This window comes from Salarias fasciatus, chromosome 23 (assembly GCF_902148845.1).
Source record: "Salarias fasciatus chromosome 23, fSalaFa1.1, whole genome shotgun sequence".
NCBI lineage: Eukaryota > Metazoa > Chordata > Actinopteri > Blenniiformes > Blenniidae > Salarias > Salarias fasciatus.
The window spans coordinates 16,780,851-16,807,738 of NC_043766.1; the positions used below are offsets into that span (position 1 = coordinate 16,780,851).

At 40.6% G+C, this 26,888-nt stretch overlaps 1 protein-coding gene across 1 annotated transcript; it reads right to left on the bottom strand.

Moving 5' to 3' along the window:
* Positions 1-17,743: 17,743 nt before the first annotated feature.
* Positions 17,744-25,219, bottom strand: dmap1 (DNA methyltransferase 1 associated protein 1). The gene is made up of 10 exons (XM_030082810.1): positions 24,848-25,219; positions 24,440-24,531; positions 21,821-22,016; positions 21,143-21,301; positions 20,862-21,029; positions 20,175-20,360; positions 19,786-19,857; positions 19,023-19,095; positions 18,519-18,871; positions 17,744-17,865 (listed from the first exon to the last, which is right to left on the bottom strand). Exons 1-10 carry the CDS (start codon positions 24,941-24,943, stop codon positions 17,806-17,808), a joined length of 1,455 nt encoding a protein of 484 aa, XP_029938670.1. The 5' UTR covers positions 24,944-25,219; the 3' UTR covers positions 17,744-17,805.
* Between the last annotated feature and the right edge of the window lie 1,669 nt (positions 25,220-26,888).

The window sequence follows — 26,888 nt, forward strand, 5'->3', positions numbered from 1 at the left end:
CAGTTGACTAGTGCAATGTTTGTGTACCTTGACATGTAGTTATTGTTCATTCACACCTGGTATCATCACTTTAGCAAAGTAAATAAATAGATGCACCATTAAAGATCACTTATTGCCGTAAAACACAGTTTTGAGGAGATGTGAAACTGACTTGTTTTAAAAAGGAAAAACTGTTTTCCAAAATGTATAATATATCATACATTAAAATTTATGCCATGTTGGGTGACAAACTAGGTTACAATATTATCAAAATAAGATATTTGGTTTCCACTCTCTTTCTGCAATTAAGAATAAATATATTTTGAGGTCTTTTCAATTATAATTTATTCATTTATTTAGCAATGAGAGAAAGAACAGTAGATTTATGGGATTTATGTCTGCAGATCTGTGACAACAGTTTCTGTTTCAGTGGCAAAAAAAAAAGGCAATTCTTTTGAGTTTTATCATTTAAGACAAATGCCCATTTAAGGCTTCGGTTTAGGTGCAGGAAAGACACAGATGAGAACAGCCGAAAGGAAACTCCACACAAATTCATTTTCCTCTGCTCACTTTCATCCTTAATCTTTAGTCATATGTAGCTACGAGGCATATGGTGCAGAGTAGTGACAGCCTATGTCCTCAACCCACTGCCACCACTTCAGTCTACACACATAAATACAACACTGCCCACCATCAAACATCACACCCTCTCCTCCCCCTCCCCTCGCTCCCTGCCTCACCCATGCAGCCAGCCAGGGCCTCGGTCCTCGCTCCTCTCTCACCGCCATGAGGCTGACACTAATGTGACACTCTGGAAAATAATTACCAACAAACGCACTGCTGACTGCAAACAGCTCGCTCCCCTCAGTGGACTGTCACTAGTCATTAGTCTGAACCCTGGGAGAGGACAGGACCACCGAAAAGGGGCTGGCGAGAAGGAATGCGGATGATGAGGAGGAACATGCTATCTGTAGGAGAAGAAAAAAATAAACAACAGGAAGAAAGATCTGACAGGTAAGACACAAATAAAAAGCCTTGCACTTGTAAAACATGATAAAATAAAACAATAAAAAAAAAAAGTGTTGCAGAGCTGCTCTTGAGGATGGAGAATATTGTCTCCATCACCAGCCCCCTCTTGTGGTTTACATTATATTAACTGTGGCACATTAACATCTTGTCGAATTCCAGTGTGTTGGTCACTGGTCTATACTGTGTTCCTTGTGTTCTCCAGCCTTGATGGAGGGATTTCAAGATGAACTGGCTGTGCACTGAAGGGTGCTGAAATGCAGCGCGGACATACAAAGAAAAAAAGTAAGCAACGAGTTTAAATAAAGAAAGGGCGCTCAGCTGAAAACTGTTCAAGGTGGCAACAATTCCAACACAATTATCCTAATGCCACAGGCTACATCAATTCTTTGAACACCAGCCCCCCCCCCTTCTGAAGACTGTTATTTAAGTTGCCTTAGGGGGCAGCTGTGCCAGTGAGAGATTAAAATTTTTAGAGCTCCCACAATGGCCAATATTAAAATGTCTCAATACATCTGCCTGGCTATTTTGATTGGTAACTTAACCCCTGACTCCTGAGCAAAAAAGAGCCTATCTGTGTGCTATTGTCAGTGGGCTGGAGTCTAATTCTTGTATGATTCGGGCTAATGAGCTGGTAATAGGTCCTGTGTCTCTGCGTGTGGATGAGAAGGTTATTACAGTGTAGTGGAAAGAAAGGAAGGAGCACAACCGTGAAGAGGGGGTGGAGGGCTCTCATTGTTCAGTAATTGAAGGGTGCAGAGTTTAATCTGTGAGCAAAAATGGTTTCCATGCTTTAAAATACAACCAAGGTTGTCATTGATAGTCTGTCTCCACACAAACCATCAGACTTGACTGAAATAAATGTTCACGCTTCTCATTCTGGGGTCAAGACAGCGACACAGAGTGAGAGACAAGGAGTTAGAGGGAAAGTGAAAGTGTGTCTGTCTGTGTGTCATCCAGCCAATGGCTTCATCCAGCCTTATCCTGAACCATGAAACCATAGTGCATGACACCCTTCTATGCTCTGCACAGATATGGCTATTCACTGTTAGCACAGAGATTTGACAAGCCAGACTGCGCTCACTCAACAGGCTGGGTCAAATGGATGACTGTCACAATCTTTTTATCTTCCTCTCTCGTCCTCCCCCCGTCTCTATTCCACTCTGTGCTCCCTCCTTTTACTCCCCACTTGCTGCCAATCTCCCAACTTTCCCTGTTCAAATTGACAAACTCAACCAGCTACAGAAGAATAAATGAAAAAGAGTGAAGAGACCCTGAAGGGGATAATCTTTGCAGGGAGAAAGATCTGGTTGACTGGAAGACAGGTGAACATAATCGTCTGTTATTCACAATGCAAACATGCAGGAGTAAATGTTTTTTAAACAATGCAAACTGTCAAGAGTAAAATAAATTGCATAGTTCAGACAGCAGCTACACATTTTTAATGAAAAAAAAAATGTTTTCTTGTGTCTTTATTTTTGGAAGCTTGAAATAAGGATCATCTGAGGAATGGGATGTCTTATTCGACACATTAACCATCTGGAGCTACGTTTGACTTTTAGTATTTTCAGTAGATATGACTTCTGGCCACAAGGCATCAGGGAACAAAGTTAAACTTCCCACAAAAAAAAAAAAAAAAAAGTCAGGCGGGAAAAACCAACCAGATCAAATTTACAAACCAATGTCTGGTCTGCAAACAAAGCATTGAGCGATTTGAATGTGAATGAAAACATCAATGGTGGAGGGAGCAATCAAATCAAATTATTAGCTCACTCTGTCGTCTTGGCATTGTTCTACAGTGTTTTTGTTTTTTTAAGCTTGCTATCAGATTTTTCTGTGGGTCCATTAAATTGTTACCTCGTATATCTTTATGTGAATACACATTCCTTTATTATCCCCATATTTACATCTATTCATTAGAGACATTACAACTCTTAACAGGTCCTTGTAAGGACTGACTCAAAGTGATTCAGGCTTGTATAGTTGTGCATTATAATAGTTAAACATTAATTAAAAAACAAAACATGACAATCAGAGCACAGTAAGATTCTTAAGGCCCTGAAATTACAACATATACATTTTCCCTGTATATTACTGGCTTGGCGAGAGCAATATATCATCTTTGTATAAAAAAAAATATTGTGAAAAATCTTTACTTCATGTTGTGCTCACCTCTTTTTTGTCCTTTCTCATGATAAGTGACATTTCCTGAATTAATGTGGGACTTAGGTTGGTATTTTACTTTCACCCTTGTCTATACCAGCTCTGTTGTCACTGTTGTGTATGTCCATCTACCACACACACACACACACACACACACACACACACACACACACACACACACACACACACACACACACACACTCTGTCTATCGGTGTTCAGTCAGGAAAAGGTCTCTCAGTCGTGCTCTGTGAGTGGCCTCTGCTCAAACAAATCAATAGACACTGGCACGTCCCTCCACCAACCAAGAGAAAACAATTAAAAGCCATCGATCCTATGCCAGGCTTCTCCATGAATATGCATGTGTCCTTGACCTTCCCTTGTAAAGGGGAAAAGAGAGGGACAGACTGACAGACAGGTGCGGGAATGCTCTGCGTTTCCCTCTCGGTCATATTGTTATAACCTGGTTGTGATTGTTCTCTGTTCTTTGTATTTCTGTTGAGGGATTATCCCACATCAAAAGTCACGTATGTAATACAGCATATTGTCTCATTACAGCCTGCGAGACCAGTTGCTCTTTTGTAAGGCTGTTTTAGGCAAAAGATTGCTCTTTTCTGAGTCTTGAACAGAGATCAAATAGTCCCATAACAACTGTCCCCTCCAGCTCTCCCACAGCCTGCCTTCTTTCTAATTACAGATGTGTGACATGCACATGGGGACGTCTCCATGTTAGCACATCACTGTGCCTGTCCTGACACATCCTGTGGTCACAGCGTCGGGCGCTGCAGGGGACAGCGTTGCCCTGTCCCCCGTCACTGGGGATTAGCATTAGCATGCTAACAGGACCCCCGGGGGAGCACCACGCTATGGGTCATGCAGACGACTGTCAACAGCCTTCTTTAATTAGCCGAGTCTGATCATAAAGGAGCTGGAGGTTTAATAAAATAAGCATTGAGTACTTTGATGCAAAAAATATTTTTTGGCATTAATATTGGTTGCAACAGGAAAAATTCAAGCATGACAGGTATCGTGTCTCAGTTTAAAAAATACAACTGTGTCCCAAACATCTCCTCTAATCCATCATTTATCCTTAATTCCCATTTCCCCGTGACCTGATCTCCTTTGAGTTTGCTCTAATATTGAACATCAGGAGTCAACAGGGTAAGTGCTGGCATGTCACACCAACTGGCGCCCAACCTGACAGTATCAAGTCGACGTTGTCATAGGCCTGTAGACGAGGTGAGAAGCAGAGTGTGAGAGAGGTAGAGTGTATCGTCAGTCAGACAGTGCATTATCCAGCTGTTCTCTGGCTGTCTACCTTTTTTTGTGCTAGGGTAATGGGAGTGTCACACACTAGCAGACAGTTGGAGTCTCACTATTCAGCTGAGAGGCCACATCCATATACACTGCCTTCTAACAGACTGCCAGAGCTGCCGAGACTGTCCTGTCTGCCCCACAATGACTGTCAGTGGCAACCTGGGGGCTGGCTGGCGTGACTGTCAGACTGGTCACAAGCATTTACCTGGTGACAGAATTGCAATTAGTCTAGAGAATGTTGTTACTGGGAGAAAGAAAAAGAGAGATAGAGGGGAGCCGGAGGAGGGGAGGCAGGTATAAGAAGAGTGGGAGGGACAGGACACATAGATGGAGAGTGAGAGGTGGGTAGATAAAGCGGACGTAAGGTGTGTTTTGGGGGTGCCGGGAAATGCTGAGAAGAGCTGTGAAGACAGCAGTGATGGGGAGTGAGAGGTGAGTAGATAGAGGAGGAGTATTGTGAGGTGTTCTCATCTTTGAAGCCTCCCTCATTGTATGTTGTGCAGGAGATTGGCTTGTGGCAGCAGGAGAGAGGTGTGTGTGTCCGTCAGCGGCTCAGGACAACATGCGTTTACTCAGTGACACAATCGTAATGAATCTCCCCGGTCATATCTGTCCCCGACACACACACAGGGCCACCGTCGATGGCCTCCTTAAATTAATTGGCCTGAACCAGTCTTTACTTCACAAGCTTGTTTATTTTTATTTTTTTAATGTCTGGGCTTTTTTTTGTTCAATTAATAATAATTCTGGCTTTATTATTTTATATCTTTTAGTGGAGTTTATTGTAACCCGGTTGGTCTTTCTACTGCAGCAATTGCAAGTTGCATAACAACACAGCCCATCGTGTCCTCGCAGAAAACCAGAGCTGAGCTGCTTTCTTCAAGTCTGAAACTCATCACCATCCACTAATGACCTTTCTCCCTTTCTCTGCAAGCCAGCGATGCTCCTTTCTCCCCTTTCACTCCAAATCTCTCTCCATCCCACACACTCCTTGTGTGTGTGCTTTCTGCCTGATAAGAGAGTGGCAGGGGCTCCTCCCTGGCCCCTAAGGGACAGACAGAGCGTGACCGAAACTGTAGTCCCAAACCAAACACAAGTGGAAATTGGTCTGTGGGTCAGGATCAATAGTGAATTAGCCAGTACGCTGGTTCTATGGAGGACTGCTCAGCTCTGATCTGATGATCCATAGTAAAAGGCCACAAGTGGAGATATGAGAGGAGTGCAGAGACACAGAAGACTTTGGGCTGGTAAAGATGGTGTCTACCACCTACTCAAACTAAAGTGTCTCTTCTACAAATGTACATCAAGCAGTGTAACTTTCCTGAGGGAGCAATGGCAACAACTGTCAACCTCTGACACAATGAAGACTTATTTTATTCTTTTTTTATTCATTTATTTTCTGAGACACTAATCCTGTTGAAGGTCATGGGGTGCTGGAGCTAAACCCAGGTACTCATGGGTGAGGGCTCACAGTGGACATTTTGCCAGTCCATCGCAATTCAGGGTCACCAATTACCGGCACATGCATGTTTTTGGCCCGAGGGAGGAGAGGGAATCCACACATACATGCGGAGAACATGCAAACTTCTCACAGAAAGGCTGGTATTTGAACCCACAGCGTTCTTGGTGTGAGGCAAGAGCGTTAATCACTGCATCACCATGCAGCCCATTTACACTTTCATGTGTCAAAACATCGGGTCTCATAAGAAATATTGTTCAAATCAGACAATGGACAAAGTGACATACTCCTCGGAAGAGAAAGATCAGAGCAGATGTTTATGTGGATGTGTACTGTAATGTTCTAATATCTATCTGCTATGCTACAATGAGGATGTGAAACATTATGAATGTGAAGTTAGTGTTAGTCAAAAATGCATGCTTATTATATTTAAGTGTGCAACATGTAGCCAATTATGCAGTAAGGCAAAGCATTGTTGACCTGATGAAGATGTTCTTTAGAATACAACATTGTCAGTTAATATTTCTGTGACTTAAATGCGTGGCAATAATCTCCCATGATATATATCCAACTATCATATTGCTCTTTCTGAGAATAAGATAATTATACCTTTGCCTCTATTATGGTAAGGTCCCTCTTATTTGCATAATCAAACTTGCCTTTTATATATTTCTCAAAGTGTGTGCACGTCACATAACTTTGCCTTAAGTTTGTACTGAAAATACAATAAATAAATAAATAAATAAATAAATGAATGGCAGAGGAGTGCACAACATTTGAGGGTGGAGGGTGGACGTTATTTGGTGATCAAAATGACAAGAGTGTGACAGGAAAGTGCAAACTGTGCCAGGAAGCTGAACCTTGTTTCTGCTGTGACAGTTTTCTTTTTTGGATGTTTTTTTTTTCCACAAGTTTTTGCTGCCAGATTTGTTTCCTTTGCAAAACTGTTCTTCTTTATACAGTGGAATTGAGCTATTTGGTGTGAGTAAAGCTTGTTTAAATGTTTGAATGTTCATATTAACCCACAGTAAATGACCATGCATCCCTAGAGATGTTGTGAAATTACACAAAATATTGCACAAAGAGTATAAAAAATTAATTTTACAACAAGTTGACTTAGTGCACTACTTATTATATGAAGTGGTATACTTTACAGAGATTATATTCCTTGGTATCCTAATTTTGTAAAATGCTTTTGTTGAAGTGTATTTGTTATAAGATAACTAGTGCTTAAATTCAGTGACATTAGGGAGCATGGAGGACAAATGGATTTATTTTATCTTGGGGTGCGGATCTCCATTAAAATAAAATTAATTACATTGTTTATTAGTATTTAGCTGATGTTGAGCAACTAGATATTGTTCACATTTCACATCCAGGGGCAATTTTATTGTCATCAATTAGCATCACGTGCATGTTTTTGGATTGTGGAGGAAACCCACACACACAAAGGAGGAGAATGTGCAAATTCCACTCAGATAGCCCCAGTCAGTATTTAAACCCACAGCTAACCACTGCACCACCATGCAGCTTCTAATTACAGTCAGTAATATTGGAAAACCGGTGCACCATCTCTGACATTAAAATGTAGTTTTTGTTTGTCAGTCCTAGAAGTTCAAACAATTGTTGCCATCATTCAGAAGGACACCGCTGTGGGGCAGATGCTGACCGAGGGGTTTTCTGAGGCCATGATCATGTGTGCTGTGTCATCCAGAGCAGACTCTCTCTGTGGTGCAGGTGCTACTGCCCCACTGAGCTAACCCCACTGTTCATCACTGCCTGCTCCGTTCCCAAAGGGGTGTGTGTGTGCGTGTGTGCCTGGTGATTAATGAGTGGCAAGACCTGATGGATTATCCTGATCACGAAAGGGACACTGTCTTGAGCAGACCTATACACACCAAGTGCAGATAGCCTGCTGGTGACACACACACACACACACACACACACACACACACACACACACACACACACACACACACACACACACACACACACACACGGTAATTTTTTTGTACACTTCCCACGCTAGAGAGATGTCTGACATCAGTTGGAAGAGCATAACATGGAAGCAGCGAACTCTAACTGCTTGAACACAGTTTCAAGAATACTTTTGGGAAATATTCTGTGGAGTTACAGTACTAGTCAGATCAGACAGCCAAAACTAGTAAAGCAAGCAGCACATAAATATAATGAGGTGGGAAATGGTTGTTGTGGTAGTTGTGAAGTTTTTCAGCCATTTCTTTGATGGTGACTGATGAAGGGCTAAAATGGTTTTCTAAATTAACAATTAACAGTTAAATATCACAACATCTTTCATTTTGTTCAGGCACATTTCAGTTCTTCAATAATATCAGTTGGTGACCTCTCAACAATTGTAGAGGATTCAAGAGACTCTTTCTTTGTCTCCTACTTGAGGGGTAAATTGAGACAAGATCCTCTTCCTGAAAGACATAACAACATTAATAGAAGGAGACAAAGAGACAGACAAACAGGCATGCACACCCACCCACCCACCCACACACACACACACACACACACACACAGAAAGTCAGGGTGTTTTCCTGGCTTTAGCCTCATCAGAAAATGTATAAAATGTGCTTATGTTAGTTTCTGTCTGTGGTAAGCCGGGTTTTGGGCCCCTGAATCCATTTTGCCGTGCTTACCATTTGACTGAGTTTGAAAGGTGATTTACATCGATAAAGTTGGGTTTTCTTGAGTCCAATGAATTGCATTTGCAATATCCCATTTTGCAGTACAAACACATGCAAAAGGTGTGAATGCATACATGGCAGACATGCACACACACACACACACACACAAACACACACATACATGTTCACCCCCAAGCAGTCTGATAAGGTTGTCTTATCAGAAAAGAAAGGGGAGGGAGGATGAGGAGGGGGGGGGGGGGGGTTTGCTGTGTGATAATGGCTTTCACCAAATCCCTCCTCTGTCACAGATTAAAATGCCTGCTTGGAGAGCATTAGCAATCTTTCTTTTCATCTGTCTCCTCATTTTTTTTTCTCTATTGGTGAGTGCCATTGGATTTCTGGGCCAATCTATTGTCACAGGTCTGCCACACATACCAGGAGAAGTCAACCTCAATCTGATAGGCCATTGTCTTATTCTCCCCATCGCTGATTCCTGCCCTTGGTATTGATCGCAAAGCTGCCCTCCTCACATCTCATCACATCTCACCGGGTGAGGATGTGTATTTCTGCCTGTGTCAGTCAGTCAGTCTGATGGAAGATGCGGTCAGTGTCCCTGTGGAAGAATCTTTCTATTGGAAGAAAATGCCCAAATTATACCTCTTTTTTTTTGTAATTACACAGATCTATATGTGGCCAAGTCAGATGGCCGAACCACGTGGAACTGAACCTGGCGAATTCTTGGCTCATCTGGTCACTCCGGGTATCAGGGGATCACAGAAGTGGAGTAAAGAAGCCACTCCAAACTGTGACACCGCCACAACCACCTTCTCTGTAACCCCCTGCCACCATTGCCTCTTCCTCACTCGAGCGCCTCCTCCACCACCATGCCTCACAGGCCCGTCTGTCACCCCTCTATAATTATGAGGAGTGAGAGTAATGTGTTGCAGTATGAATAGGATTGTCGACCTGATTGTGATGTATAGGCTTTCATTACCATGTCCAGGCCTGTGCCCTTCGCCATGTAGGAAATCCTATTTAGGCCCTAATTTGGGAGCCTCCCCGACCATCCCGCCTGATAGCAATCACACACAGTAATTGTGTGCTGGGGCAAGTGACAAGAGTGGAAGCAGACATGGAGAGAGAAAGAAAGAGGAATAGGAGGAGGAGAGAGGAAGTCCTGACAGTGATATATCTGCATAGTTTGGTACATTATTCAAGTCATCCTCCACAGAATATGTATGTTTATGTCCATGTATATATATATATATATATATATATGTGTGTGTGTGTGTGTGTGTGTGTGTGTGTGTGTGTGTGTGTGTGTGTGTGTGTACACAGACACGCTCAAACAATGATCTCAAAGGCAGTTTTATCTGAAGAGTCCGTTGGAGAAATTCCTCCTTTCCTCTGCTGCCATCTCATTGGGCTTTAACAATGCTACACAGCTAATTGGAAAGAGAGAGATCACGGTAACTCAATAATTATGATTTATGAGACAATCTGGAATAGATATCATGCATTCTCCGCTGATTTGATGGCAACATGTAACCAGCCCTCAAGCAATCAATATTTGTACATTTTCCATGTCTGACTTGTTAACTTTGAAAATATTTCATTAGTTCCCATTCACAGTCTTTTCCCTGCACTAACATTTATGCAGATCTGACTCCACTCATAGGCTTGTAGATAATGAATGTCTAATTGACTCATTTAAATACTGTTTGCCTGCAGGAGGGCCTTTGCATTAAATGTTTGATTGCCCTCATATTAACTGTCATTAATCCCCTCTGCTTTCAATGAGGACTTTATGAGGCTTTCTTAAAACTTCTCATCTACCTCACCATTTCCTTTGCATAATTAAGTAGAATATTCAGAAATATGGAAATGAAGGAGCTCTCAACATTTGACTAATGGTTTTTGTGGCACCAATTTCTAATTATAGGGAAACCTTTGCATTTTTCTCTTCTGCATGGGCCACAGTTCATTAGCTTGGGTCATTGTGGGCCAATACAGTTAACACCTCTATTTAATGTCCAACTTGAGCCCACTTTTCATGCCATTGGCAGCATTTCATAGGAAGAATAAAAGTTCTTGCACCTGTTGTGTTTTCTGGCATGAGGGATGGAATATTCAAGCATCCAAGCATCCGTTAAAAGAAGACGTACAGCACCCAGCGAACTTTTGACAGTCATTGCAAACTGTCACTGTGCCAGAGTGGGTGAGAGACACAAACTTGTCTGTGTTTATAGCTTAACTGATCCTCTTATTCCTGCTACTCCTCCAGTCTCTCAGCTCTGCCCTAATCTCTCCAGGGGTCTTACTGGCCCAGGATGACAAATGGGAAGAAGAGGCCAGCCAAGCGTGGGCTGTGTGGAGAGGCTCAGGCTGGGGGTCTCACTAAGCCCCCCTCAGCTCTGCCCTGGATCATCCCTGACATGGCCCGCACTAACCCCACGAACGCAGAGGCCACACACATTACACACAACTTCAGGTGTCTGCCCAGGATGCGAAACGACACATATATCGTTCACGATGTGTGGCCATACACAGAGAAAACCATGAAAGGAGATAAAATTCTGACCAGTACACTGCACCCGATTGATTTTTCTCATTGAAACCTCAACCTGCTGCTGAAACCTTGCATGTTCTCTCACACACGCACACACACACACACAACATTTCATGCTTTTCAGCAGCTCTATCAATCCAGGTTGGGTTTGTGAATGTCAGCTCAGAACTAGTGTCACCGAAAAAAAAAAAAAAAATTATAAACTCAGCTGCCTCTATTTCAGTACACACAGTCCAACGCAATGAGGGCATATACTAAATGACTGCAATGTAATGAGTGGCTGTGTGGCTGTACTCAGAGCTGTGACACTGACAGCGCATGAGAATGTAATGCGTTGAAGCCTGCTCTTCCCCCCTTCTCTCACAGCTCCATGCTCCTCTGCGCCCCACTGCCTCTCAGCCACGGGATCAGCTGCAGGCGCTAATGAAACGTCACTCAGGTAATTGAGGCTCTGGTGGCGGCGGGCCGACCAGGCGAGTAGTCAGCCTCTGTGGGTGATGACACCAGCTACTGTATCCCTCCAACCCCCTATGGATCATCGCAGGGAATGCTGCGGGACCGGGCACGACGGAGAACATTGCGTTTATGCTGACATTTCCTTATGTTTGTGTGGTGGAGAAATTTGAGCAGTAAGGTGTAATGGTGTGTTGAGTCATCAACTGGACGGGAGATTGTTAACCAGCACACTGAAAGAGGTTACTCTTGGGGAGGATGTTCTGCCAGCACTGTTTGTGAACAAGTCATAGGTTAAAATCCTTTGTTATTGCACCCCAGAGTGATGTTACCGTGTTACCCTGCTTTCCATCTACTGACCTGCTTAGCACCCCCAGTGAGTTATGGGTAATGTTTAATTCCCCTACTGTGACAGCTGTGGATCCGCATGGTAAATTGGATTTTTTTTTTCCTTTGTTAGAATTGTGTAGGTGCAGGTAAAGATGGAGAAAGACATTTGCTGTACTGCTGTGGAAACGTAACTCGCTCACATATTGTTCGGGGCCCTCCCTATTCCGAGCTGACAAATCAAATCAAACTGGTTTGTTTCTCGGGGCTGATGGAAGAACAGAGCCGAGCTGATCTGTCCAACCCAGCTTTGTTTATTGTCAGCATGCAGTCACAACTCATGCGTCTTTATAGACAATAAAATAAAACAGCCAATGCAAATACAAGGACGGTCAAATCCAAACTTCTTATGGACTCACTCCAGTTATGAATATATAACAGAAATTTGTAATCATACAGTTGCTGTCACTTCACCGCACACAGTGCTGCTGTGGTTACTGTGTCTGACAGAGCAACACAATGTGCTGTATAATTGTGAAGTGGAACAAAAATGATACATAGTTTACATTTTTTTATAAACAAAAAACTCAAATATGTTTGAAATCTGTAAAATCTGTTAAGAGTGTAAAAGACTTGAAAGTCCGGCCGGACAATAATCGTAAACATACATCCATACAGAGCTCAATGGCGTGGTTTAGATCAAAGCATATTCATGTGTTAAAATTGACGTCAAAGTACTTTTTTTTCTTTATTAAAAAAATAAATGAACAAAAACCATGTATCATTTTCCTTCCACTTCACTGTTACAGCCATGTTGTGTCGGTTTGTCATACAAAACCCCCCAAAATACTGTTTTATTTGCGGTTATGATCTGAAAACAACAAAGGGGTTAAAAGGTGTGAATTCTGCGTGTAGCCTACTTGCCCTGTGGTGGACTGCTCAGGGTGTTTCCTGCCCTGTGTGTGGGCTATGGCAACCTGGCCTGCCTGTGTCTGTGTAAATGTTTTCTTTTGAACATGGACAAAAGACAAACTAATTTTGATTCTCTCATTGTTGTTTTGTTGTTCTATGTTTATTATGTTTATGTCTTTATCTTATAGTCTGTTACTATATTTAAATGTTGTTAGTGCTCAAAAAATATCATGAATTAAACACAGCATCTCTTACCTGTTTCTTGATTTCCTGTTTTATATTGTTACTCACCTGCTTGGTCCACATCACTGCTCACTTGTCTTTCTTGTCAGCGTTCCCTCTGTGAATCTGATTCTGTCAGTGTGTTTCACCTGTGTCACCCTCTTCCTGTCTTTTCACAACCCCCTCTCCCTCTCTCTGTTGCCAGATCGACTTGGTTGTTTAAGTCCAGACATCCCACATTTTCTTGCGTCACCTGTGTTCTTCACGTTTATGGACTCTCATACTTCGGGCCTTTGTTTTTGTGTTTTGAATTCCTCTTCTGATATCACCCTTTTTGGATACTTATGCCTCTCGAGTTCTGTTAATAAACTCCCTGAAACTGAACTTTGTCTCAGAGTTTGCTATTGTGTTCAACGTTCTGTGTGACATGAATGAGTTAAACAGTTTTACCTTTGCCAGTGATATTGGTGACAAAGCCATAAGTCACAATTGGATATAAAAAAAAAGACAACTACACGCTGCAGTGATAAAAAACAAGGGTATGCTTTGATCGTTTTGTCACTAATCACTAATCACTAATAGACTTTTGCTGAAAATTGTAAATAAAATGAATAATCATTCCAAGATGTAGATAAATTGCTTTTCAGATGAAGCTTCCTGCTTGAAATTTCAACTCTTTACTTTTCCCTCCACAACGTTAGATAGCTTTTCAAACACATACTAAAATCACAGTAAAAACAGAAAAAGATGTGGAACCTTTGGAGGGCGAAAACAACAATGAAGCCAACTGAAATGTAACTATACCTTTGCAGATTTTATTGAATTAGAGTAAAAATTGATCAAAATGCTCATCTCAATTTACCTGGTGGGTCCAATCAATTTACTGTTATGGCAACACAGGCAAAAGCTTCCACCGTGAAACTGTTTTTTACAGAAAATCCCTGTCAAGCCATGTTCTTTCATTTCAAGGTAGGACACCTTGAAAGACAACAACATCTGAGTGGAGATGTTCCCCAGAGCAGCAGTGTCAGTGAATGGGAAGTCTACATTTAGTCCTGCACTCTGCTCCACTCCACTCCAGTCTCTTCTGCCTCCCCGGGGCTTTGATGTGGCGAGTGGACAGTGGGGTTAATGCCTAGCTGTAAGCACTGCTTTGCACAAGTGATTGGGTTTGAGTTGTACCAGCCCCCCAACCACCCCCAAGCAAAAAAAATCCAGTGGAAATGACTTCTACTGTCCAGCCCTTTGGGCACTTTATTTTCCAACCTGCGGTTCCAGCTCCCCACCTCTTTGTTGCTACTTGATATCCCAGCGGGCACAGGTGAATTTGATGTGGAGCAATGATTAAAAGTTTTCTCCCTCAAGGTGACCTGGATACTTGAGAAGGTGAAAGTCAGACTGATATATGTGGAGATGAGAGAGCTCCACGGAGGTGAAACTATGTTTTGGACATTCGTCACACTTCATAAGCTACTGTGCAAATGTTTTAGGCACGTCTGAAAGAACTGCTACTCTTTGATCATGAAACGTCAACAAGAACCTTTTTTAATCACTGAAGAGGCACACTGCGGCAGAGCATCATAACCTCCATTACATGTCCACTGTCATGAATTACTATCTTCAGGAATAAGCACGAATTTAAAGCCTAGAAACTAATGGCCTGGTCCCCATACAGTGCTGATCTCAGCACCACATACCCTCTTCACATGAAGAGATAAAGTGTATGAATCAGCCTTCGTCCACAAATTTCAGTTCAGAAAGTCGTTGGCAACTTTTATGCAAGAAAACTTTTAACATTTTTTAGAAATTGTTGTTTTCAAACAAAATATTGATTTCTGCTGTTTTCATTCACTTAGGTAGTATGTTAGCTGAAAAACCAATCACCATGATTTTGCTTTTTTTCCTCATTTTTACTTTGTCACTGATGCCTTAAACTTTTGTACAGCACAACAGGCACAAATCCTCCAACTTAATATTCCACAGGCTGTCTTCAAGCTGCTAATTCGTGTTTCTTCCCATAGCAGTAATCAGTGACCATGTGTGACATGATGGTTATAGACTAGAGCGCTGTGCCACAAAAATGAGGCATCAACAATCTAATCGTGGTCACATCAGCGATTACCTGGAGGCGTGATTTATTTGAACACTGTTCTATCACATCTGCTATTACCTGTCTCTTCTTGCCTTATGTACCCAAATACACATCTCTTCTCTTAACTGTGTGTTCAATCACCAGCAGCAGCCTCGCCTGCTGGTGCGGCCCAGCAGCCACTCGACAGTGACGTATGTCAGCGATTAGCCCGGATACAGTTCAATTATGATAAAAAGCCAGCACACCTCTTAGGCTGTGATTAAAGCCTCAGTCTGGCCTTGATAAAGAGATCCCATCTCTATGCCATCACCACCACGTTATAACACACTCTGCCACGGTGCTCTGCCTCATGCTTTTCACATCAGTGTTGCAGAACATACACTGCAGACTGGATGGAGCTTTTGGCAGAACTAGATGAAGGGCTACTGGAAGAGTCTTTATCATTCACACTTGGCTGACAATGCCTCCCTGCCCACCTATTTTCAATTTGGACAAGTATTTATTAATAACTTCCACGTTCTCAACGCCTATCTTACAAGATACTTGCCTTATAACTTAAGGTGGCTTTGGGTATTGAGAGATGAGAGGGAAGGAAAAGCCCCTGTTGTGATAAATGGATGAGCAGTGATGAAAAGAAGATATCAGAGGAGCATGAAAGGAGGGAAGGGACGAGAGCAGAGCATTAATCCAACACCAGGCTTGCAGAGAGAGAGAGAGACTAAGTGAGAATGAAGGACAGAAAAAAGGGGAGGAAAAAGGGAGAGGGGAGGCGGGGGGGGAGGCGAAAGAAAGATAGCCTTTCGGCTGTGTTCCGTCAAGGGAGAAATTACACATTTACGGAGGTTTTTTCAAGCAACGACGGGTCCCATAGATCAAACCACTGGATTTATGAGCCAATTTTCAACATGAAATATAGACACAGAGAATCCATTTTACCCATGTTTACTTGCCTTCTCTCAGTCTTTTTCCTCTCTCTCAATCACACGGCCTGCAGAGTGTGAATGGCTTTACTCCCAGAGCCTTAGCGGCGTTTATTAGATCTTTAAAATGAAGATTTGATTGATTGCTTTGATTTGATAATGAAACTTTCACAAGCTAAATTACAAAGCATTTGTGCCCCCTATCTAAAGCATTTTTGAAGTTGGCAATGATTTTTGTTTTTTCGTTAAAACCCTCCCCCCGGAATAACCAACACAGACAACTTGACATAATTTTTAGATTGTAATTTAAACCATGTATGCCACCAATGAATCTGTGTAACAATGAGTATTAAAAAAAAAAAAAAACCCAAACACAAACACACAAGGTAAAAATGGCACAACGAAATCTACAAAAGTTTGGCAATTTCAACCGACTTCAAAAAGATAAAACATTTCCCTTGCAAATGATAAGAGCTACATAAACATGTATATAAACACAGTAGGCTCTAATTATAGCACTCCTCTTCTGGGCAAACACTAAAAATTTGCATAGAAATTAATGTCTAAGTAGGCTAAATGACATAATTGACACGCAATTAGCAATATTATAGAGAGGAAACCTAATGAAGTTTCAGTAGCTGTGCCAGCCTACAAATGATCACTTCTAATTATCATATTAATGAAGTCATTAGCTGTTTCTTAACTTAGATGACAGGTAAGGTAAAAATGTCATGAACCTACAATGTCCCCAACGAATGTGTGTATTCAACATCAATTATGGATGAGTCAAGATTTCTCCAGAGAAACAGCGCAACAGACTTTGAGAAATCTTGATGGAAATGACAAAATTTACCTGCAAAACCTGCAGGAAGAAAAACACAACAGATTCATCTAACTGCCGACTAAAACATCTTCAAGGTCACCTGAGGATAAAAAAATAATACAAATCAGTTTCACTAGCACAAAGAATGAAAAGCAGCTGGAGGCGGCGTCCACCAGATGACAAATGTTACTGAATGTAGAAAGCTGGTCAAACAAAATAAAAAGAACATTTCCAGTCAACACGAAAGTATGATTAGGTACATTAAAATCTCCAAGGGATCAGATGAGCATTGAAGGTTCAATTCCTTCCAATCCCAGAAGTCCTTTCTCTCATTCCAATTACCTAGTCATTCCCATCGTCTTCGCCGTGTTCCGATTAGCTCAGCCTTGCAATTTACAGTTGATCTTGCCTCATCTAAGGCTGAGCAGTGGTGGAGGCAAGCAGACAAGCAGTAATGGAATGAAATGTCACTCAGTTGTTGCCTTTGTCACAGCGATGCAGGGCGGACGCCAGACGAGGACGGGCTGGAGGTGTTGTTAGTGGGTGAAAAGTTGTGTGTGGATGTGTGTACTCAGCAGTGTGTCTAGATCAGTGGTGTCCACTCTTGGTGGTGGAGGGCCCCCCATCCTGCACGTTAGGTCTGTTCCAGTCACATCACACCTGAGCGGCTTTATTTGCAAGCTTGATGATGACATAATCAAATAATTCAGGTCTGCAGAAACACAGACATCTAAAGCATGTAGGACGGTCGCTCTCCTCGACCATGGTTGGACATCTCTGGTCTAGGCAAATTATCATCGTTTCTCTGTCGACCAGCCATAACTCACACATACTGTAAATCTCACAATGAGTAACACAATCTTTGTCCTCTGTCTGTGGCAGCTGCCTCTCTCATCAAGGCTTCTTCACCTTTTTCACTGAAGATGGGCTGGACGCCGATTCTCTACGTTTGCGCTACAACGTAAAACACAAGACAGTCACACAGTGCTCTGACAGAGCTCACCTCATCCTGAATGCCATCTTACATTGTATGAGCTTAACACAATTCCATGGCACAATTTCCATGTTGAACAGCCCTAAAGGTTTGGCTCGTTTTTACATTTCATTGGTTTAATTTAAAGTCCCAATTTTTAATTAAAAAAATGGTAAAAAAAACAAAAAAACATTTACGATAATATCGACAGTTTGCTATAGTGGTGTTGCCTGTTACTGCTGACTCCACATCGTATAGAAAGCCTTCAACAAGCAAATCTGGGGTCAGAAGCTGCTAGCTAGTTTTTTTTTTTTAATTAATTCAATAACTTTACCATGAGAATATACAGAGATTAAAACATTACATATGTTCAAAGTGACTAAAATGTATGTAAAAAAAAATTAATGCACATGATACAGAGAGACAACAAAAATGACTGATGTTTAGCTCAGACGTCTTGCTGTGGTTCTACTTCGTTATACATCTCGTCAGTGTGACCATGGATAAATGACAAGCTGCAGCTAAAAAAATGGAGGTCGAATAAAATCAGATTTTTTGTTTTTAAATTGCTTTTCTATGCCCAACTCTGTTTATGTTAAATTTTATGCTTTGCCTCAGAGATGTGCAGACTTACTGAGTTGGGGGTAAGTGGTGCTCCTACAACATCAATGATCTGCTCTTTCGCTTCCACCTTGATGTCATCTGTGCTGGGCCAGGACTGAGCTTCAACCCCCAGGGTGGACACCAGAGTGCTGTTTGTGGAGTTCAGTTCCCCACTCTGCGCTACAGTGACTGGTCCAGCTCCAACAGTTCCAACGCACATGGCTCCACCGCCGGCCTTCAGGAGGGCTTCATATCGGTGACGCAGCATCTGTTGTTCATACTCACAGTTGCTGTGAGCCTGCTTCAGTTCATATAGAAGCACGAGATCACTACGAAGCTCGTTGAACATCTGAACAATCTCCTCGGTGGGCATGGGGTTAAGATCTGAACAACACAAACCGACACAGGGACAACATTGTTTCAAACAAAACAACTGATTATTATTTATAATCTCTGCGAAAGTGAGAAGTATGTCTGTTGGAGAGAACCATTGAAAATACTACCAAATTGTGAATATTATTTTTTCAGAACTTACCCACTCCTTGATCTACCAGGATCTGTTCAATGGCTTTGATCTTCTTCTGGCCTACGGAGCTTGGCAGTTTCATCTAAATAACACACACACACAGACACACACAGACACACACAGACACAGACACAGACACAGACACAGACACACACACACACACACACACACACACACACACACACACACACACACACACACACACACACACACACACACACACACAGCTGTGATTTAAGGTACAAGAGACATTAGGATAAACTGCTCCACCTCGGGGCTTTTAATTCATATGAAATGCACTTCAGCAGGCCAGATCAAAATGTCTTTATCCACTGAACTCTATCTGACTGATTAGCTGGAGTGGCACTCCAGTTCTTTAGCTATGCTAATGCATTTTCCATTGAGAGAGGCAGATCCTCATCGGTCTTCAAGATGAATAAGAGTCCCTTTGCCGAAGTCACGAAATCCATTTTATCATATGCATCAAGTGCAGAATTGAGCTTTGCTAAAGTTCTTTTGAGCCTAACTGAGAGTCCAGCAATAGTTTGATTACCTTATGAAAATATTCAAATGGAGACTTAACTCAGGCCATTTCTTCAACAGAAAAACCTACCAATATTTGATTCAAACTTAAAAAATTACTTTTTGACTGAGGAGGTTTTCAGACTAGATTTGTTGTTTTAGCAAATAATTTTACATGAGTCAAAAGCCTTTGACTGACGTACAATTGTTTTGCATTTTTGTTTTCTCAAAAGGATCCGGTCAGACTCACCCTCTGACTGCGTAGTGTGACTCCCGCTGATTTGAAGTCAGGAAACTTGATACCCGCTGTCTCTGGAACAGCCTAAAGAAGAACAGATAAAGCCACATGACTTCCTTTCTGACTTACAGTATAAGATCCTTAGAGAGACAGGTAAAAGTGATTATTATGAGACGAATCAAGCATAAACTCGACTTTAGAAAAATTGTTTACATGTGTGGAGATACCAACATTCCTTCAATATATTATGCACTGAAATAGCTCTATCAAGAAGATGACAGATGTATCATTACTTCAGAAAAATCTGATAATTGGCGTTTTTCATCTTATGATACTTTCCATCGAGTAAGATTTCTTGTAGGTTTGTAATTGGTTTGCTTTCCAACGAATGTGCAACTTACTGGTTTCTCCGTTTCTCTTTTTTGTGGAAGTTTTTTCTTGGAAACTCTCTTCTCGGCTCGTCTCAGCTCTGTAGTTGTGTCAGCTGCTTTAATGAGTTTCTGCAGATCCTGAGCTTTCTTTTCTCGCTCTTTTTTCCTGGTCTCAATCTTTCTCAGCTCTTGGATAAGATACTCCTCTTCTGCCACCTACAGGACAAACAAGAGAAGTGTAATTTGAAATTTCAAAGGTCAATATATTACAAAGGAGCACATAAACAATTTTCTATTACTATGTGAATTTTTAAAGCATCATGACAAAATACATTATAAGATTTCACCTCGATTGTCATACAATTAATCCCTGAACCTTGACAACCAGCTTCACCGGTACAAATATGGTGGTTTACATTCTCATACCATCATGTTATAAATACAGTGCATCCAGGAAGTATTCAATCCCCTTCATTTTTTCCACATTTTGTTATGTTACAGCCTTATTCCAAAATGGATTACATTGTTTCTTTTCCTCATCAAACTACACACAACACCTCATAATGACAAAGCACTTCTGGATGCACTGTCTACCAAAGGCGTCCTTTACTTTTTAAATTTCTCTGCATGCTCCTTCCCATTTTGGTGGGTCATTGCATATCTACTGGATAGAGAAACGGGAAACCGAGTCATACAGATGAAATTCAAACTTCTTACTTGTTCAGGTGTGCGATTGAAGAGTTTCTCCAACTGATCTTTACGGCGTCTTTCATGACCAGCATCAAAAATGTAGATTTTTGGCTCTGTCCCTGATGGAGCCCGGACCTTGGTCAGTTTACCACAAATACTATAATACCGCTCCTTCAAGTCTTCAACAGACCGTTTCTGTGAAGACAAAATGAAAAAATATAACCAATGAGGGTGACATTCACAAAACGTTTTTTCTGTACAGAGTGAGAATAAAAAGTCGTTCTGTAGACGAGGGACAACACACTTACTCTGTATTGCTGGTGGTCATAACGGTCGTGAACAACTATGAAGCGTAGGTCGAAGCGTTTACATAGGTCAAACAGGTGGTCTGTCTCTGCTTTAGTCCAGCCATCATCATGTAGATGCATTTGGTACTCTTGCTCCGAGTACACTGGTACTTGCACTGTCTGTACAGGACGCACACAGACACAGTAACATTTAATATGGCCATCTAATACAAAGGCATCAAACATATGATCTGGGACCCAAAAATGGGCATACCGGAAGTTTCAATTCAGCTCCCAGAGCTGACGAACGAAACGGACTCTAATTGATCAATTTAAGTGATACAGTGAAAGTAGTGGTCCTAACACCACACTCAGACCTGAGCCGAGAAAGCAGTGAAAAGCTGTCTTAATGCTTGTGAAATACCATCAGTATCCATATAAAAATGATTTGTAAATTACACTTACTCATGATTTATTCCCCCTAGCACTAAAACAAATGAGAACACTTGGAGGTTATTTAAATTTTGTATGTATGTTTTTGATAGGGCCCCCTCTAAATAGAACTGGCCAGTATATAGCCCATAGACCAAAATAAGTTTTGACACCCTATTTAACAAAAAAAAAAAAAAAGACATAAAAGAGGCTGGAAGTTTTTACATTTGTATTGTACAATTGAAAAAGACATCTGGTGAATCCTACCTTATTGAAACGAGCAAAAGGGTAGTCCTTTCCCTCCTCTGCCACACGTCTCCAATGGTGGAATATGGCCCCATCGCGTCGAGCTGGATTTGTGAAGGGCATCCACTTCCAGGGACGAACCTTCTTACAGCCAAGCTTGGCTTTGACTGTTCTGTAGCCTTGAGTAGTATCACTTGGTAGCAGAGGAGGTGCATCTCTGTAGAATATAGAATAAAAAGAATGCTAAGAGCACAGAAATTGACAAAAAAAGACATCATATGTTATTAGCCTAATATAAAACCAAAGTATTGAAGCCATCATCCCTCCTGTGACCCTTTCATTTGTCGCTCTACAAAAAGACAGAGCACTTGTTGAGTTTTTCCAAGTGTTTATCTTAAATTTGTCTTTTCTTACTACAAATATTTGTGAAAACTGAAAATATCTCGTGTCACTGAAACTGTGGCATTTTTTGTTGATTTTCCAAATCAGTATTTTTGTTTTGTGACAGCGATGAAATAGCATCATGATAATCTCTTGTTTGACAAAATATAAGTTAGGGAAGAATAAATAAACTGGCAGTTACCGTGAATGTAATAATATTTTAAGATTATCTTTTCAAAATTGTGAATGTGATGAAAATGCAATCTTGGAATGCTTCCCACATCAAAACACCACTCCCATGTTTAATTTGATTAATCATCTGTTGTTATAGATAAAAATGTGTCTCTGTACTGATTAGCCTTTAAGAAACTCACTTGATGCATGGAATATTAAGAAAAAGCAGATATCATTTCAACTATGACATTGAAGTTGCCATAAACATTGTATCTCTTGCCAAAACAGGTGTGTTGTTTGTCCGATAATTTTTGTAGTGTCCGTAGACAATTCCAGCAAAGACTCACTTGTCAGGGTGGGACTTTTCCTTTATTTTTTTTAACTAATGAGGGCAGAGAATTTCTGTGAATGTTTGATATGATTTTCTTCTGCTTGTTTTATATGAGTTACAGAAAGGAAATGTAACAATTTGGTATGGTCCAGAGACTATGACTTTAAAGCGGACCTATTATGCTATTTTTCAGTCACCTCATATAGGTCACAGAAGCCCATAAACATAGTATATAAATTTGTTTGCCCCAAATTCATCCTATGTTCGGAGTTTGAGTGGTGTAAAAAGTGGCTCTGAGGAGTCGTGCTCCGAAAAGCCTGTTTTTCACAGCCTTTCCACAGTGTTCCTCTTGTTGACGTAGACAAAGTAAGATTTCAGAATCGCGTGTTTGAGTGTATATTTCCTTTAAAGTGGAGTGCGCAATTGAGGGAGGTGACTGAATTTTTCACTTCTGGGGGATCATACAGAGGCTCTGGGAGGTAATATGACTGTAAAGACACCTTTTTAAAGTGAATTTTGCATAATATGACTCCTTTAAAGTCATAAATGAAGATTTCTGAACCTAATAGATGATTTCACCACATTTTTCAAGGAATCTAAAGATTTCAAGTTAGGAGAATAGTAATAAAGCAATAAATTATAAAAATTTAATGGTATTATTTCTTTGATAAACAATACTTGAGTCAAATGTAGTGTCTGTAGACAATAGACAGACAGTACCCTGATTTAGCAATCATTGAGAAACTTACTTAACTGCCTTGTGCACCAATAGTTTGGATTGAATTGTCAGATACACTTATCTTAAAGATTACTTTTGACAAAAAACAAACAAAAATAAACGAACGAAAAACAATAGAGAATGAGCCCTAAAAACACCAATTCAAAATTGTAATTTGGGCTATATGGAGCAAAGATCTCTATCACTTGATCTTGAACTAGATGTCCTTATTTGACAGTTATTGTGCTAAATTGATAGTATCTGGTAAAGATGTTAATTTTTATTAAATCAAGAATCATAGCATCGAAACCGTTTTTTTCCCTCAAGTGACTCTTATTACAAAACCACAGTTCCATTTCACTGACATTTCAATACAGACACATGATGAAAGCTTGTTAATTCCATTGTAACCCTGTCTGTCTGAGGAACGTTGCACACACCACACAATCACCCAACATGTTTACAGACTGATAATATCCCTAAAACAGTGTTAACTTTTATCAAGTTTTCATTTTTCATTGCACTGCTTTCACTTGTGTCAAAGATCACAGCTACCCAGTGTTGATTCTCAGCCTTGTCACATTTTTGAATTTTGGATATTTTATTTTCGATGATAAGATTTTTAATAAGAAAGAACCATAATGATGTAAGCATAGCTGGCACCTGATATATGGGCACAATATCAAATTTATTAACCTGATGCTGGTATATATAACGGTAATGAATGAAAGCGTTCAGCTCTGACTCTTTGGTAACATAGTACTTCAGTGTGTGTGTGTGTGTGTGTGTGTGTGTGTGTGTGAGCAAGAGAACATTGCCTCATTAAGTAATTTCCATGTGATTGGTGCTTTAGCATGTGTTCCACAGAGGCATCAAAAATGATCACAATGTTAGGATGTGTCTTCATCAGTTATTCATTGATTCTAAGCAATAGTGTTCAAATACATACGTCAGCGTGTGAATGTATGCATTCATTTTTGTTCTAGTGCTTTTCTTTTTACGTTTGTGTTTTCTATTACACACTATACACACATACTTCTTATCTGAATACAGCAGAGCGTAGACCTCTCTGTGCATCCCCTCGGGTCTCTTAAAAGTCAGCGTTTCTGTGGACTTCTTGGTTTTTTTCTGGGGAAAGAAAAGAACCAGACGTGTTAATCTAGTCAGGGGTCTCCAGTCAGGGGTCTTCTGGAGGGCCACGGACCTCCATGCTCTTGAAGATAAGGTTAGATAGCAGGTGTGCTGAAGCTTGAAGCAACTAAAACATGCAGGGTGGTGGCTCGCCAGTACCAAAGTTGCACACCATAAACATTTACACACAGAGATACTATATAAATCTCGTTTGATCGTGTGTAGAATATCAAGAAGCAAAGGCGATGCTGCCTGTATGTAGGAAAGACACAGTCAATGTGAACGGACATCAATCACAATGAAACCTTCTCACCTTATCCGAGTTGATGAGGTCTTTCTTACTGATGGGGCCGTCATTTTCTCCACCGGTCAGCTCAAGGATATCCCTGACATCAGCCCCGGTAGCCATGACTTTGCCTAAATCTTAGAATTGACTGAAAACTAAATACTGGTCGGACGCGCTCATTGATTCCTTACATGCGGCGGCAGGCGTCTCTTCATCGACGACGCTCGCAGTCACGCATGTAAACCGAGTATATACGAAAACAAATACAGTCTAGTAATAAACCTATACTAAAATATCGGTTGTAGCAAAATATCCCCACAGACAGTCCTTTAAAATAACGTTGTCCCTACAAAATTAAAAACTCAGATGCTAACAGTTGAGTTAGCCAAAAGCCCTGACTGCATCCGCCCCGCCTGGTGTAACAGCACCACTGCACCGACTATAACGGCTGTTATCGCCCTCTTCAGGCCTGGAGAGTAACTGCAGCCTTGTACACAAGAACCACGAGTATTGAGTGAACGAGTGACAAAAAAAAAAACACACCAAGTTCTCAAAAACAAACAAACAAACAAACAAACAAAAAAACAACAACAACATGATATTATAGATTTTATATAGATAAGTAAAAATAAAAACGAACTCAGAAACGATTTCTTTGACATGCCATAACCATCCTAAATCCACACATTCATGAGTCACAGGTCACAACACATTCTGCAAACCACAAACTTACACAAACTTTACTGTGAAACATTTGTGAGCCTCATACATAATGCAATATTTTTGTTGTTGTTGTATTGCACTTTTTTGTTACATATCACTTACTAAGCATTCTCTGAGTTAGAAAAACAATGTGAAGCAATTTTTAGTTCCAATATACCTCACCAGTGAAACAAACTCTCTGAACATTTGAGGACTAATACCACACTGTATTCTCTTAAGGCCTTAAAACGCTATTATTTGCACAGGTTTTGCATAAAACAATAGATTTCACCATGCCTTTATCTAAATAAAGTTTTTACTGTTTCCCCCTTTTCTATGCCTTACCTATTTTAATTTATTTTCTTGCAAAGTAGTGTGAATTTCATTATGTCTGAATGATGCTTTGAAGATTATGTCATGTGTTGTTCATTTGTGCTGCGAGAGAAGCAGATCACCAGTTTTGTTGTAAGTAATCTGACAATAATATAGGGTTTCTGAGATCTACTTTCTAAAACCCCAAAACCATCCCTTCCTAATGACAAAATGTATTTATATGTTCAATAATTTGTGCTTAAGAGCCAGAAACAATTAAAATCATACTATTTTAGAAAACATAGGAGTTCTTGTTAAATTTTGATATTAAGAACAGGTAGAAAAATAAATAAATAAATAAATAAATAAATAAATAAATAAATAACAAATATCAAATTAGGGTTTGATAGCCCAACCCTTACCCAAAACAGGACTTGAATCCCTCCCCACAATCTGTTTGTCTACCTTATCTTTTTCTGTGTTTCTATCCGTTCACCCTAACTGGAACAGCTGATAGTCAGCCCTTCTGAGCTTACATCTGCAAAGATTTCCTATTGTTAAATGTGCTCTCATGTGGAATTGTTGGGGTTTGGAGTTGTCTCTATAAGAGGGCCTTGCAATGGCTTTGTTCTATTTCTCAATTCGGCTTTGTTTCAAAAGCAGTTTTAAAACATCTGCTGTTGGCTCAAAGTGCTGTACATAGTTGTATTTGGCACCATTAAATAAAATGTAATTAAATTAATGCTTTAACAGACTAAAATAAATAGAATAATGAAAATAATGGAGCCTATATTACAACACCGATTTTATAAATAGACAGTCAAAATATGTAAAACATAATAAAGATTAGAAATGACACAATAAAATAGTATTTAGACAAGTCTTAGATCAGAATTATTCATTGACTGTTATTCTGAAGGTGCTGCTGATATCCGGGATGAGTCTTGTTTTGAAATTTAAATACCGGAAAAAGATCCAAGCTTTTCGAATAGTTCTTCATCCGCTCGTGCTCACGGAGAGGATCCGCCATTTTTCTGTTCTTACAGACGCAGTT